The sequence below is a fragment of the Hoplias malabaricus genome, chromosome 4 (genome assembly GCF_029633855.1).
Source record: "Hoplias malabaricus isolate fHopMal1 chromosome 4, fHopMal1.hap1, whole genome shotgun sequence".
Classification (NCBI taxonomy): domain Eukaryota; kingdom Metazoa; phylum Chordata; class Actinopteri; order Characiformes; family Erythrinidae; genus Hoplias; species Hoplias malabaricus.
Genome location: NC_089803.1, coordinates 9,888,383 through 9,901,903, shown reverse-complemented (window position 1 = coordinate 9,901,903; position 13,521 = coordinate 9,888,383). Strand labels below are relative to the sequence as shown.

Sequence of the window (13,521 nt, the reverse complement as noted above, 5' to 3'; positions counted from 1 at the left end):
TTAATTTTAAAGTTAATTAAAGTTACTGGTAAAAAGAAAATGCAAAAACTATGCAAATATTAATTAATAATCAAAAGAAATGGAATTGAGCTTATTTACTTTTTTCAATTTTTTCTTTCTTGGTTTTGCTCCTCTGGTTAGGTTGCTTGGTTCATTTGGTTTCTGACTTTACTTTGTCTTCATAATTATGCAACTGTCTCTACCCATGTCTGTCGTGGTAACCCTTATGATTATGTTACTACTGACAACTGTTTCTCTTTACTCCTATAAGCGCCTATATATTAAAATCCCCTTTTCATATTATATCTGCAAGTGTCTGGTCTGCTTCCATCATTACACAAGTACATTACTAAATATGAAATCAATTCTTTCCCAACAAGAAAGTATTGATTGAAAATATGAATATATATACTATTTTCACAAGTACATTTTAAAATATGAACACAATTTCCCACCTAGACCTTAAAATGAGAAGGCAGCATTTTATTTATGTTTAATAAGTCATAAAAAATAAATATATATTTTAATCAGCAGCCATTAATTAATTGAATATTTATTGCTCACGACATGAACATACAGCGCTAGAGCTATTATTTTTCATAAAAAAATACTTGTAAAAACACAATTGGGTTTCTAGCACTTGTTGTTCTAACCCCTAATAGGTTATGTATAAATTGACTGTGAGTTGGCTGTATGTAACTGTATGTAACTAAGCTCAATTGGCTTTGACAAAATAGTAATCACCACAAAAAAAATAAAAGGAATGAAATTCTACATTTGACAACACATTGTTCTATGTAGATTAAGGGTCAGATTTATTAAAAGGGGTGAATTTTTATAATTTAGTACATAGATTTCACAAGTCATGTACATTTGGACATAACTTATTTATAAGTAAAAATAATAATAATACAGACACATTTTGTTGTACATTTACAATGACAAAAAAACACCAATATCTGAGCTTGGACTGGTCTGTAGATGTAAACCTAAAATAGACAATTGTAGTTTTAGCAGAATCCTACAAAACACTGGAAATTACATAGTCTAGTCTTATGCAAATTAAGGGTCAGATATATTAAAAGGGGGGACATTTTATAATTTAGTACATAGATTTCCTAAAATTATGAAATGCTAAGTGAATAAAACATTTGGTTTTATAAAGTATATATAAAGTATACCTAAAAAAACAGAAGGCTTGTTTGGACTTACATCCCATATTTCTTAAAATTAAAGTGGACATTTACATTTTCTGGTAGGATAGGAGCTTCTTTTTGATGTAGTTACCCATCAGATTCTGTGGGCGTTGCTCGAATCTTTTGAAAACGTCACGGGGGATTGTGACCTGATCTCCTTTCAGACGGTCCAGAACAGTCACACACAACACGGCAGCTGGAAAAACACAGGACTAATGTTAGCTTTTATGGCCAAATATTTGTGCACAAGAGCTTGTTGTGTATTCTCTTCTGGAGTGGAGTGTTGAAAGTGAAGAAGACTTTCTGCAGACACGTCTTGAGTTGCAAATAAAGTTATTTATTACACAAAAGAACAGTGTCTTTACAAGCTCAGAAGAACATGTAGAGAGAGTGTGCCAATCCATCTCTCTCCTCTTTAAGTTATATATGCTGCTCCTGGTCTAAACAAGGCCAAACATATGTCTCTTTTTTTAAAATAACTTATCTGTAGGTAATGGGGTGAGAGAACTGGGGGACATTTGACTTCTAGAAAGATATATTGTACTCCACATTCCATGTCCAAGGACTCAGAAACTATATGTGGAGACCTAAAACAGTAAGGCATTCTTACGTGCTGCATACCCTCAGTAACATATGTACACTCTGACACATTTTTATGCACAATACACTTCAAGCTTATCCAACATTTTTCTTCTGAAGCGTACGGTATTAATCGTAAGTTTGTTCCTCTTTGATACAGAATACAGCTGTATTCTTCTGAGAGGGCTTTGCTCTAGATTATTGCTGATTAGAATATTGCTGTGACATTATTTTAGCATTCAGCTTAAATTAATAGATAACATGTAGCTATTGAGAGTATTGTATTGTATCGTATTGTATTGCTATTGTAGCTATGAGAGTATCTTTTGCACTGAATGTCTTTCTTTAATGCACTTACTACTTCCTGGCAAATTGCACTTAATTTAATGTATTTTGTATAATTTGTGCTGTAGTTCGAATGTTAGATCCTCTTTTGTAAGTCGCTTTGGATAAAAGTGTCTGCCAAATGCATAAATGTAAATGTAGATAATTATATTTATGATTATTATATTATAACTTCAAATAACAACTAAACCATGAAATTATAGTACTTTAAATTAGGAAATGAGAATCTACCTCGTATATTACTGAGTTTACACATTGCGGCAAAAACAGTAGATTCCATCTCAATGTTGCGGACCCCAGTAGTGTAGGCACTGTCCAAGTATTTTTGTTTATCCTCTTCTGTGTAGGAACAGAACGCTCCATCCAAACGAGCCTGGCCTGAAACAACACAACAAGACAAAGGGTGCAAAAAAATAGAGATATGTTCATTCATTCATTTTATGTAACTGCTTCATCCTTTTCAAGGTCCCAGTGTGTCCTGAGCCCACTTGGAATCACTGGGTTCAAGACCCTGGAGCTGTGTGACTGTAGCACGACATTTTGCAACAACATTCGGATGAAATGTATGAAATTTATCTGTACCATTTAACGTGGAAAATAACCTTTTATTTAGAACAATTTTATTGTAGGTGATTATATTTCAGCATTTGAATTTTCATCCTTGTTTTATGGGTTTCTGTGGCCTATTTTTATTTTGATTTTAGTAATAATATTAATAATAAAAAAAAATACCTTCATAGAAGTCCATCGTGCACATGGTGTTCCCAATGATGGTCTCAAATTCAGAATGTTCTTTTCCACACTCGAGCAGCTCATCTGCTAAATCTGCATCAAGTTCAGTGCCCCTCACCACAGGTTTACCTAGAATCCTTTGCTCAAATTGGGGACGAAACATGGTGTCTACAGCTTGCTTGGTCACCACCACTGTTCCTGGCTTCAAACCTAGGACAAAGGAAATTTAAGCATCAAATATTACCAAATAATATAATTTTAATTATTGTAATCATACACAGTATGAGCTGTAAAATATTGTATGCAAATCCATTAGAAATTCACATAGGGCCCACCACACTCTCTTCCTACCTGCAGCCAAAAAAGTTCCTACACTGATCGGCAACCAGTTCTCCTTAACAACTACGGTTACTCATTGAACCTAGGATATGAGTACCCAAACAACCCACTGTATCACTAGCTCTTCACAGGGGTAGGCACCTCCCCTCATCCATGTTTCACTGAATTAAGCCCACAATACATCCAGAAGGCTCAACAATGAAATCTGGCGTCCCAGACCCACCCCACTCCAAGCTAGCTTTACAGTTCTACCTTACCCTTAACCATCAACACCTGTAAATCTACACTGGCCTCCCTGGTGACTAAGGCTGTATCTAGCCCCACTGGCACTGTTAATGCATACTCAGTGCCACCATTTCCATGTGAGCTTTACGTGCTACATCACCAACCACCACAACAGCACCTCCACAGTGCATTTCTCCAAGTAATCTGTGTTCTCCTAATCCAAAAAAAGCTGCCCTTAGTTTCCAGCCCCTGATGCCAAACTGCACAAGCAGGGATGTGGCCAACTTGGCTACAAATCCCCTAACACCTGACTCCACTGGTCTTACATGTGCTTGCCACTCGCGTTCTCTCACCTCAGCTGCCAAGTCTGCATACTTCAGCTTCTTCCTTTCGAATGCTTCATCTACTGCATCCTCAAATGGAACTGTAAACTCTATGAAATAAACTATCCATTTACTTTCAGCGTACAGCACTATATCTAGCCTCAGTGTTGTTAATGTAATACACTCTGGGACCTGCAGTTTTTTACGTACATCCACCAGCAATTTCCAGTTTCGTGCTTCACCACATCTACCAATATTTGTAGCCTGTGCACACTCTCAAATACGTTCCCCCTCACACACAAACCTAACTATTATTATTACTACAGCCATTCGTCAATGAATTAACCTCTAGCCGATTGCTGTCCATCAAACTATTAGCACCTGATTGTCTCCATGTATATCGTCCCTGTGACAAACTAATCTTATAAGCTGATAGAATATGCTTCAGCGTGGCAACCCTTATTCATAATCTACAACTTCACCTACCCACTGTCCAAGATTTTGCGGTGTTGGAAAGACAACGTAAGTTGCTCCCAGCAAAAATTTAATACAACTTGCCTCCATCAGCCAGAACATTTGCCAAGTGATCTTCCGCTTCTCTAGATTCTCCTGGTGAAGCCACTGGCCTTGTTTTGCCTGTGACACTTCTGTTGTGCACCGTGCCTCCTCTTCCTGCTCGCGAATAAAACTAGTCATCATTTGCCTTCTCTCCAGTGATGTGTCCTTACTAAAACCTTTCACAAATCACCTGAACCAAAGCCTGCTGTTCCAAATTGTACTTGGCCAATCACATCCCTTAGTTCTAATGAGCTCCTGGCTACCTGCACGGCCACTTTCGAATTCCACTTCCTTCCTGCTTTTGTGACAGGTGCCACTGCTTTAACCACTGCATCCTTCAATCCTGACGAAATCATCTTGCGACTCACCTTTGCACATTTATATTCCTGTATAAGCCAAACACTTCTGAAAATCTAAGAGGCCTGAGCTGCTCTTTTAAAGCTCTTTAAAAAGATTTTTAAAAGCAGTGTGCTTGCACAGCTCATGAAGGAACTCTGTATGAAACATTAATTTTTTTACCTTGCATCAGCTACTCCTGGGAATGTTTATTTAAAAAAAAGCCAAAAAAAGTTAAGTATAAAAAAAAGAAAATTATACTTTTTATATATAATTTTAATATATTATATATAAATATAATACAAACCGGATTCCCAAAAAGTTGGGACACTAAACAAATTGTGAATAAAAACTGAATGCAATGATGTGGCAGTGCCAACATCTAATAATATTCAGAATAGAACACAAATCACAGATCAAAAGTTTAAACTGAGATCATTTTAAGGGTAAAATATGTTGTTTCAAAATTTCATGGCATCAACAAATCCCAAAAAAGTTGGGACAAGGCCATTTTTTACCACTGTGTGGCATACCCCCTTCTTCTTACAACACTCAACAGACATCGGGGGACAGAGGAGACCAGTTTCTCAAGTTTAGAAATAGGTATGCTCTCCCATTCATGTCTAATACAGGCCTTTAACTGTTCAATCGTCTTGGGCCTTCTTTGTCGCACCTTCCTCTTTATGATGCGCCAAATGTTCTCTATAGGTGAAAGATCTGGACTGCAGGCTGGCCATTTCAGTACCTGGATCCTTCTCCTATGTAGCCATGATGTTGTGATTGCTGCAGATTGTGGTCTGGCATTATCTTGTTGAAAAATGCAGGGTCTTCCCTGAAAGAGATGACATCTAGATGGGAGCATATGTTGTTCTAGAACCTGAACATAGTTCTTTGCATTAATGGTGCCTTTCCAGACATGCAAGCTGCCCATGCCACAAGCACTCATGCAACCCCATACCATCAGTGATGCAGGCATCTGAACGGATCGTTGAAAACTACTTGGGTTATCCTTGTCCTCTCTGGTCCGGATGACAAGGCGTCCCAGTCTTCCATAAAGAACTTCAAATCGTGACTCATCTGACCACAGAACAGTCTTCCATTTTACCACACTCCATTTTAAAAGACCCCTGGCCCAGTGCAAACGTCTGAGCTTGTGGAGCTTGCTTAGAAATGGCTTCCTCTTTGCACTGTAGAGTTTCAGCTGGCAATGGCAGATGGCACCGTGGATTGTGTTCACTGACAATGCTTTCAGGAAGTATTACTGAGTCCATTCTGTTATTTCCTTGACAGTGGCATTCCTGTTTGAGGTACAGTGATGTTTAAGGGCCCAGAGATCACGAGCATCCAGTTGAGTTTTACGGCCTTGACCCTTATGCACAGCAATTGTTCCAGATTCTCTGAATCTTTTGATGATGTTATGCACGGTTGATGATGATAACTTAAAAGTCTTTGCTATTTTACGCTGGGTAACACCATTCTGGTATTGCTGCACTAACTTTCTGCGCAACAATGGTGGAATTGGTGATCTTCTTACCATCTTGGCTTCAGGAGACACTGACACTCTGAGAAGCTCTTTTTATACCAAATCATGTTGTTAATTTACCTAATTAGTGTTAATTAGTCGTCCAGCTGTTTGTTATATGCTCAATTTCCTTTTTCCAGCCACTTATTGCTACTTGTCCCAACTTTTTTGGGATTTGTTGACACTGTGAAATTTTGAATCAACATATTCTTCCTTTAAAATGTTACATTTACTCAGATTAAACTTTTTATCTGTCATCTATGTTTTATTAGGAATAAAATATTGATATTTACCATCTCCACATCATTGCATTCAGTTTTTATTCACAATTTGTTTAGTGTCCCAACTTTTGTGGAATCCGGTTTGTATATTAAAATTATATAGTATAATATTATTAGTTACTTTAATTAGTGTAATTTTTATATTTAATAAACAATACATTTATTTTCACTACTGAGAAATACACATTTCATTCATTTATCACTTTCCCAAATTCCAGGAGAATACATATTTTTATGTGTTGTATTGTAAGAATGTTGAAGTTTTGGAAGTTGTGTATATAAGGTTTAAAAGCATATTTAAAAGGTATAAGAGACATACCTATTCCCCCAGAAGTCCCAAGGCGCACCACAATGATGTCAGAGCATTGAGCGTATTGCAGCAGTTTGATAAGTTCGTGCATCATTACAGACATAGAGGGTACACCAATACCATGCTTAAAACACACACAGTAGAAGTTACAAAAATGCATTGAGATACATATCCCAAAAATGATAACTTTATTGCAGAAGGAAAAATGTTCTTAACATTTAAAGAAGTTAATGGATTGAATGTCTTTTTTTCATATGCAAACCTTATCACTGTCAAAACCCAACTTTTTATCTCCTGTGTTTTTCAGCTGTCCTTTATATCATGTTAAAGTTTTGTCATGAGCAGACCAATATAAATGGATCAAAAATGTTTAAAATTAAGTTTTGTAAATATCTTTTTCATTCTCATGAAATGTTTGTACGAAAAGTTAGTTTCTTAGTGCCTGCACTAAGAAAAATATCTTAATGCCAGTACATCTGGCACTGGGTGAATTATATCCAGAACTTCATATTGCTTCAAATCATATCTATTGCCTGTCCTCATTTGTTTCACTGGTTTAATATTGATGTTATTGACTTACACTGACAGACAGCACTGGTCCTATTTTGTACATGGCGTATCGATCAGTTTCCTCACAGAGGTTCGGGTATTCTCCGTCAGGACTAACTAAGCCCAGCTCTCCAGCAATGTACTTAATAAACTCTTTCATCCTCCATGGACTTCCCCCAACACACACAAACTGAAACACAATTTAGGAATACACACAGTTTATGATTAAAGGACCAATGACAGTGCATGGCAACACTTCTAAAAACTGTGACAGTTCATTGCAAAACTTCTGAAAACTGTACCAGTGCCTTGCAACAATTCTGAAAACTGTGACAGTGAATTGCAACACGTCTGAAAACTGTGACAGTGCATTGCAACACGTCTAAAAATTGTGACAGTGCATTGCAACACTTCTGAAAACAGTCACAGTGCATTGCAACATGTCTGAAGACCATGGCAGTGTATTGTAACACTTCGGAAAACTGTACCTGCAGGGTAAAGATGTACAAAAGACATTCAAAACAGTTCAGACATAAAATTATCTGTGGAAAATAAGCCTTTTTTTTAAAGCTATATTATGAGATAAATGATCATATTTTGTATTTCTGTCCAGTCTTTCCCTGAATTACATGAAGCTGCTAAGCTAAGAAAAGCTAGCACACTTCATTCAAACTGTGAACACATAAATTGAGAATAAAGTATATACTGTAAATCTTACTTTGACATCCCCAAACATGGCTGGTAGATCATGAGTGGCTGTTCCCAGATTGAAATGATAAAGAAAGTCTTCTTTCATGTACTCCAGATGAGGGTTAGTAGCATGAACATACCTACAAGCAGAAAAGTCAACAAGGTCAGAAAGGGAGGAGAAATGAAAGTGAAGGAGCAGACAAAAAAACTAAAGGAAAAAAGCGAAGATAAGTCTACAATTTTAAATCTAATTTTAGGCTTGACACAAGTTTTTTTTTTTTAAATAACCTTGTACGTTTATCAGGCAAGCATTATTTCTTTAAAATTTTGAAGTGTTTTACCTTTCTTCATTCTTCTCAGTGCCAGCCGAACACATTTTTCTGCTCGTTCTGACAAGATAAAGCCATGTAAATAAATATATAATAATATATATATATATAATATTATTCTTAATTTACTCTTCCCCGTTACATTCCACCTTAAGTAGTATTGCAGTACCTACATTATAAGTGCAGCAACATTTATGGTGTGGAACAGAACGGTACAAAAAAAAGACCACAAAAAAAACAAAAGACCACAAAAAAAAAAAAAAAAACACCTCAGTTTTCTACAGTACAATGGACAGCAGTGAAAAATAAGGTTGTGAATATATTTACCTGAGTGTAAAATGGTCTTTTGTTATGGTTAAATTTGATTCTCCGTCCTCAGCAGCTTCCTACTTCTGCAGTCTCAGCCACAGCTTCTCTGCCCATAAGTTGATGTAGAATCTGATATTTTCGAACTTGCTGTCAAGATACTGCCAGCTGCATTCTGATTGGCTCTCTGCTAGTAATTTAAGTCCTTTTGCGTGTCAGTGAAATTTATTTTCCTGCTGTAATAGCTGGTTCTTTCCCAAGAGTCTCTGGCAATCGCCTGGGCATGGAAGAAAGAAAATTGATGGATTCTTTGGAATCAGCTTATTTTCAACTGTCCAACTGAACAGATTCGAACAGTACTTGACTTTTGTAGACTTGTCTTTTTACAAAATCTCTTTTGAGTTATTAATGTAATAAAAGACCACATAAAACCTTTGCGGGCGTCACGGTGGTGAAGCAGGTAGTGCCGCAGTCACACAGCTCCAGGGGCTTGGAGGTTGTGGGTTTGATTCCCGCTCCAGGTGACTGTCTGTGAGGAGTTGGTGTTCTCCCCGTGTCCGTGTGGGTTTCCTCCGGGTGCTCTGGTTTCCTCCCACAGTCCAAAAACACACATTGTTAGGTGGATTGGCGACTCAAAAGTGTCCATAGGTGTGAGTGTGTAAGTGTGTGTGTCTGTGTTGCCCTGTGAAGGACTGGCGCCCCCTCCAGGGTGTATTCCCGCCTTGCGCCCAATGATTCCAGGTAGGCTCTGGACCCACCGCGACCCAGAATTATTCAATAAATTCAGTAAATCATACATTTGGGTTGTGGGGCAAATTAATTAGCTGAAATAAACTTCACTTTTGAACTGAATTTAATACCAATTCTAATTAGAAAGCTAAATATTATTAAAGCTAATAGTTCTAATTAGTGATCAAATTCATTGAACATCATGTTGTATATTAAGAAAATGAGAAATGATGTTGACCCCTTTGACGTTTTAAAAAACATGCCTGGGCCCTGGAAGGTCAGTATCTTGAAATAGCAAGACAATTAGGGGCAGAGGGAGTGATGGTACAGCAACATATCCTCCCTCAACCTCCATGCCTGGAGTGCCCTAAAGCAAGACATCTAAACATGAATTTTAATTTTAATTTAGTTTAAAATAATGATAAAAACATAATTGACATTTATTCCTCCGGGTGCTCCGGTTTCCTCCCACAGTCCAAAAACACACGTTGGTAAATGGATTGGCAACTCAAAAAGTGTCCGTAGGTGTGAGTGTGTGAGTGAATGTGTGTGTGTGTGTTTGTCTGTCTGTGTTGCCCTGTGAAGGACTGGCGCCCCCTCCAGGGTGTATTCCCTCCTTGCGCCCAATGATTCCAGGTAGGCTCTGAACCCACGACCCTGAACTGGATAAGTGGTTACAGATAATGACAGATAATAATAATTGACATTTATCCATTGTACTGTCTGCAATTGAAGCTCAAAAATTGAAAAAAAAAACTTTAAATACAAAATATTAAATAAATATAAATAAATAAATAAATAAATAAGGCCTAAATAGGCTTTTTTGAAAGTAATAGGCCAAATGTGCAAACCTTCATGCAGACATTAAAAGTAAAGTAACTAGAATAATGTTTACAATTATGTTTACAACTATGGGTTGATAAGGTCAGTTGAAGAAAGGACCAGAAAAAAGTTTTTTTGGCAGCTAAGGCTTAATAAGGATGGTTTAAATTTGTGGGATATTTACAATAATTAAAATAAGTTATACAAAAAAAATATTTTCCATGTATTTTGAGATTTGGCCTTAATTATTTTTGAGTTATTTATTATTATTATAAATTATTATTAATTATTTTAAGTATTTTTGTTCATTAATGTTACAGCTCTATCTGGTGGTGAATGAACTTCATGTAACATGCATTAACTTGATCAAAAGCTAAAGATGGAGCTAAAAATGTATTATTATTTTATGCACTGGTGAGAATTTATAGCCATTCAAATTAGAAATGTATTAAACTGTAGTATTTTAACTGCATTTATAGTCAACTAATACTTACCATTGTTTACTCAACAGCTGAACAATGTGGTAACTTTTCCTGTTAATAAACACTTTTCTAAAAGTTGCTGACTCCACAAATTTAGAAGCTCTCTCTCTCTCTCTCTCTGTCTTTCTCTCTCTCTCTCTCACACACACACTCACACACACACAATCTCTCTCACACACATCATGCCCCCAAAGAGCCACAATGGGTCAAAGTGACCTATATAGCAAATTATGTTCAAAGAGATCAAACTTGATGGCTGTAAACACATATTTCACCAGTACATTTTACCTAATTTTACAGAGAGCAGTTTTCTTAAAGAGACAGGAAGCCCATTTTATCACTTACAAAGTGAAGGAGCAAGTTTATGGTCATCAGTGTAAGTTGTGCTGTGGTAAAATTTTTCTTTACAAAAGAAATTCCAAGTTAATTATTGCAAAGATAAAAAAATGTTCATCACAAAGCAAGAACTGGACAAACTGAAAATAAAGCTTTGACTCAAATGGAAAGTAACACATTTAAGCTGCTTCCTCTTAATGAGTTCAAATGGGAAGAAAAAATCTTAGCATAAAATGTATTACTTTCCATTTGAGTCACAGGTTCATTGTTTCAGTATTAGACAGCACTTGGTTTTATGCTGACCGAATCATGTGTAGGAACACTGTGGTTGCCATACACATTACAAGTATGTTCTGGTTTTTTTTTCACATTTTTGGTTCTGTTTAACCGTTCTGATTTATGAATCACACATTCATGTCAATGTAATGTTGGTAGTAGTGCATGTGCTGTGCTATGTTTTATGCTGACCGAATCACGTGTAGGAACTTACACTGTGGTTGCCATACTCATTACAGGTGACAAGAAAAAAAACTGGCATCCATTATTGACTGGGGCAGGCGAGGACCATACAGGAGGATTACATTGGTGCCGTGAGCATGTCTTCAATCATCTTCATGTTGAAGTCAGACTTTCTCTGCTGCCTTATGTCTGTGTGGAACCACATGCATGGTGCAGATGGACTGATGGGTTAATTGATTCTATTAATACTGATTCAACATCAAGCATTTTAAGACATTTTAAATTTCTTGTTATATTTTCCACACGTTTCACTTTTTCTTTATTATTACTTGTTTGTGAAGCAATAATGAGCTTCCTTCATAGTAATTTGCACACTATTAATTTGCACTCCCCATTAGCACAAGTCTGGGGAGAGGTGTGATGAGGTCAGTGAATTGGCCCCATCACCAAGACTGGAATATACATTAAGGAATGTATGCCGGTATTATTACTTACCTTGATTGTTCAGGTCCTGTTCCTAGGGGAATGGCAGCAAATTTCCTGTCTCTCTTTGTGCTAGCCGAAGGGCCTATGGTGAGGTATAGAGAAGGGGGAGGGAAGAGCTAGATTTGGGAACCTGTGAAAAGGAAAAAGCAAATAAGTAAAAATACTAACAAACTATGTACATAGATAAATACTTACCAGTGAAGCTGGAATAAGATGTGCTGGGGATATCAGTTATTGGTTATATTGTAGGGAATAAATATCTTCCTGTAAGTAACTTTGTTACCCCTTTGCCAGAGTTGGGTTAGTCCAATTAAGAGAGGGGTGGGGCTAAGTTCCTAAAAGGAGGGGGATTTGGCTGCGGTAGCCAGGCAAGGTAGAAGGAACTGCAATATGGACAAACTAGGTCTGTTTAGTTCTAACTCGCTGTTTTTCTTTTCTTTTTTCTTTTCTTTTCTTTATGGGTACCTCTCTTATTGTGACGTCATCACATGTGCTACGTTGGAATAAATTCTCACGGAAAGAGTTATTTTGAGTCCTGCCTGCTCCTTGCTGAGTGAACCCACACTTCTTAAGCCGTACTTCAATTTTAACAACCATTCCACAAATGGTGGCAGTGAAAGCAGTCTAGGAGTACTGAACTTCACAAGTGGTAGAAATGCAAGAGGACGCAGCCTTGATCGCCATTGACTTGTGATAGATTGGCAACAGTGCAGGCCGTCGACAGTAGCACCTACCAATTTTAAGCAAGACAAACTCAGCAACAGTAAGGATGGCTCCCAAAAAAGCTCACACAACCTCAAGTGAACAACAGAGAGATTCACCAGGTGAAGAACATAACACACAGAGCCGGCCAGAAGTAGAAGCGTCAAGCAGCTCTACCGGAGAAATAGAGCAAGTCAGTGGTTTGCTGCAGAGCTTCATTAGAGAGCAGTGAGAGAAAGATGAACTCCTACGAAAAGAAGCAGTTAAACAAGAGCAAAGGTGGCACGCTTTACAGCACCAGTTTAACCTGCTACAAGGAGAAGTTCTGAGGACGCACCAGGAAGGGTTCCGTAAGAGTGATGAAAGAGATGAAGCGGGTACAGCTCCACAGCCCCAGATCCTGCGACGCTCCCAAACGGCGTTAGTAGCACAAGACACTTACACGGAATGACAAAAACAGCAGCAGCAGGGCATGAATACTATCTGGCCGACACAGAGAATGCCCATGCTTAAAGAAACAGATGACGTTGAACATTACCTGACCATGTTCGAAAGGATGGTGCAAGCAACCAGATGGCCCATGGAAAATTGGGCTTTACACCTTGTTCCACTCCTTGACGGTAAGGCTAGAGCAGCTTATGTGGCTATGGATGGAGATGACATCGGCGATTATGGTAAAATTAAAAACGCAATCCTTAAAAAGTATGAAATCAACAAAGAAACTTATAGACAACAGTTCAGAGACACCACAGTTCTTGAAGATGAGACACCGAAAGAGCTCTACGCCAGGTTGAAATCACTATATGAGAGATGGATGACACCACGGGAAAAGACAAAAGAAAAAATAGGAGACACCATCATATTAGAACAGTACCTGAGCACGGT

At 37.6% G+C, this 13,521-nt stretch overlaps 1 protein-coding gene across 2 annotated transcripts; it reads right to left on the bottom strand.

The window, feature by feature from the left end:
- Positions 1-647: 647 nt before the first annotated feature.
- On the bottom strand, positions 648-8,741 carry LOC136694686 (uridine phosphorylase 1-like). 2 transcript variants are annotated; one of them, XM_066668437.1, is made up of 9 exons: positions 8,642-8,741; positions 8,327-8,374; positions 8,014-8,125; positions 7,327-7,485; positions 6,756-6,870; positions 2,853-3,062; positions 2,352-2,498; positions 1,288-1,392; positions 649-989 (listed from the first exon to the last, which is right to left on the bottom strand). In XM_066668437.1, exons 2-9 carry the CDS (start codon positions 8,359-8,361, stop codon positions 934-936), a joined length of 939 nt encoding a protein of 312 aa, XP_066524534.1. In that variant the 5' UTR covers positions 8,362-8,374; positions 8,642-8,741; the 3' UTR covers positions 649-933. The 2 variants fall into 2 exon arrangements, with proteins under 2 accessions (XP_066524535.1, XP_066524534.1); XM_066668438.1 differs by having other exon boundaries at positions 648-1,392.
- Between the last annotated feature and the right edge of the window lie 4,780 nt (positions 8,742-13,521).

What these genes read in the sequence shown, in the direction of transcription:
- LOC136694686 (XM_066668437.1), bottom strand. Translation starts at nt 8,361, where the DNA reads ATGTGTTCGGCTGGCACTGAGAAGAATGAAGAAAG. An exon ending in GACCAGTGCTGTCTGTCAGT is followed by an intron (nt 6,871 to 7,326) that starts GTAAGTCAATAA and finishes GTGTGTTTTAAG; the next exon opens with CATGGTATTGGTGTACCCTC. An exon ending in TGGGACTTCTGGGGGAATAG is followed by an intron (nt 3,063 to 6,755) that starts GTATGTCTCTTA and finishes CCTTTGTCCTAG; the next exon opens with GTTTGAAGCCAGGAACAGTG.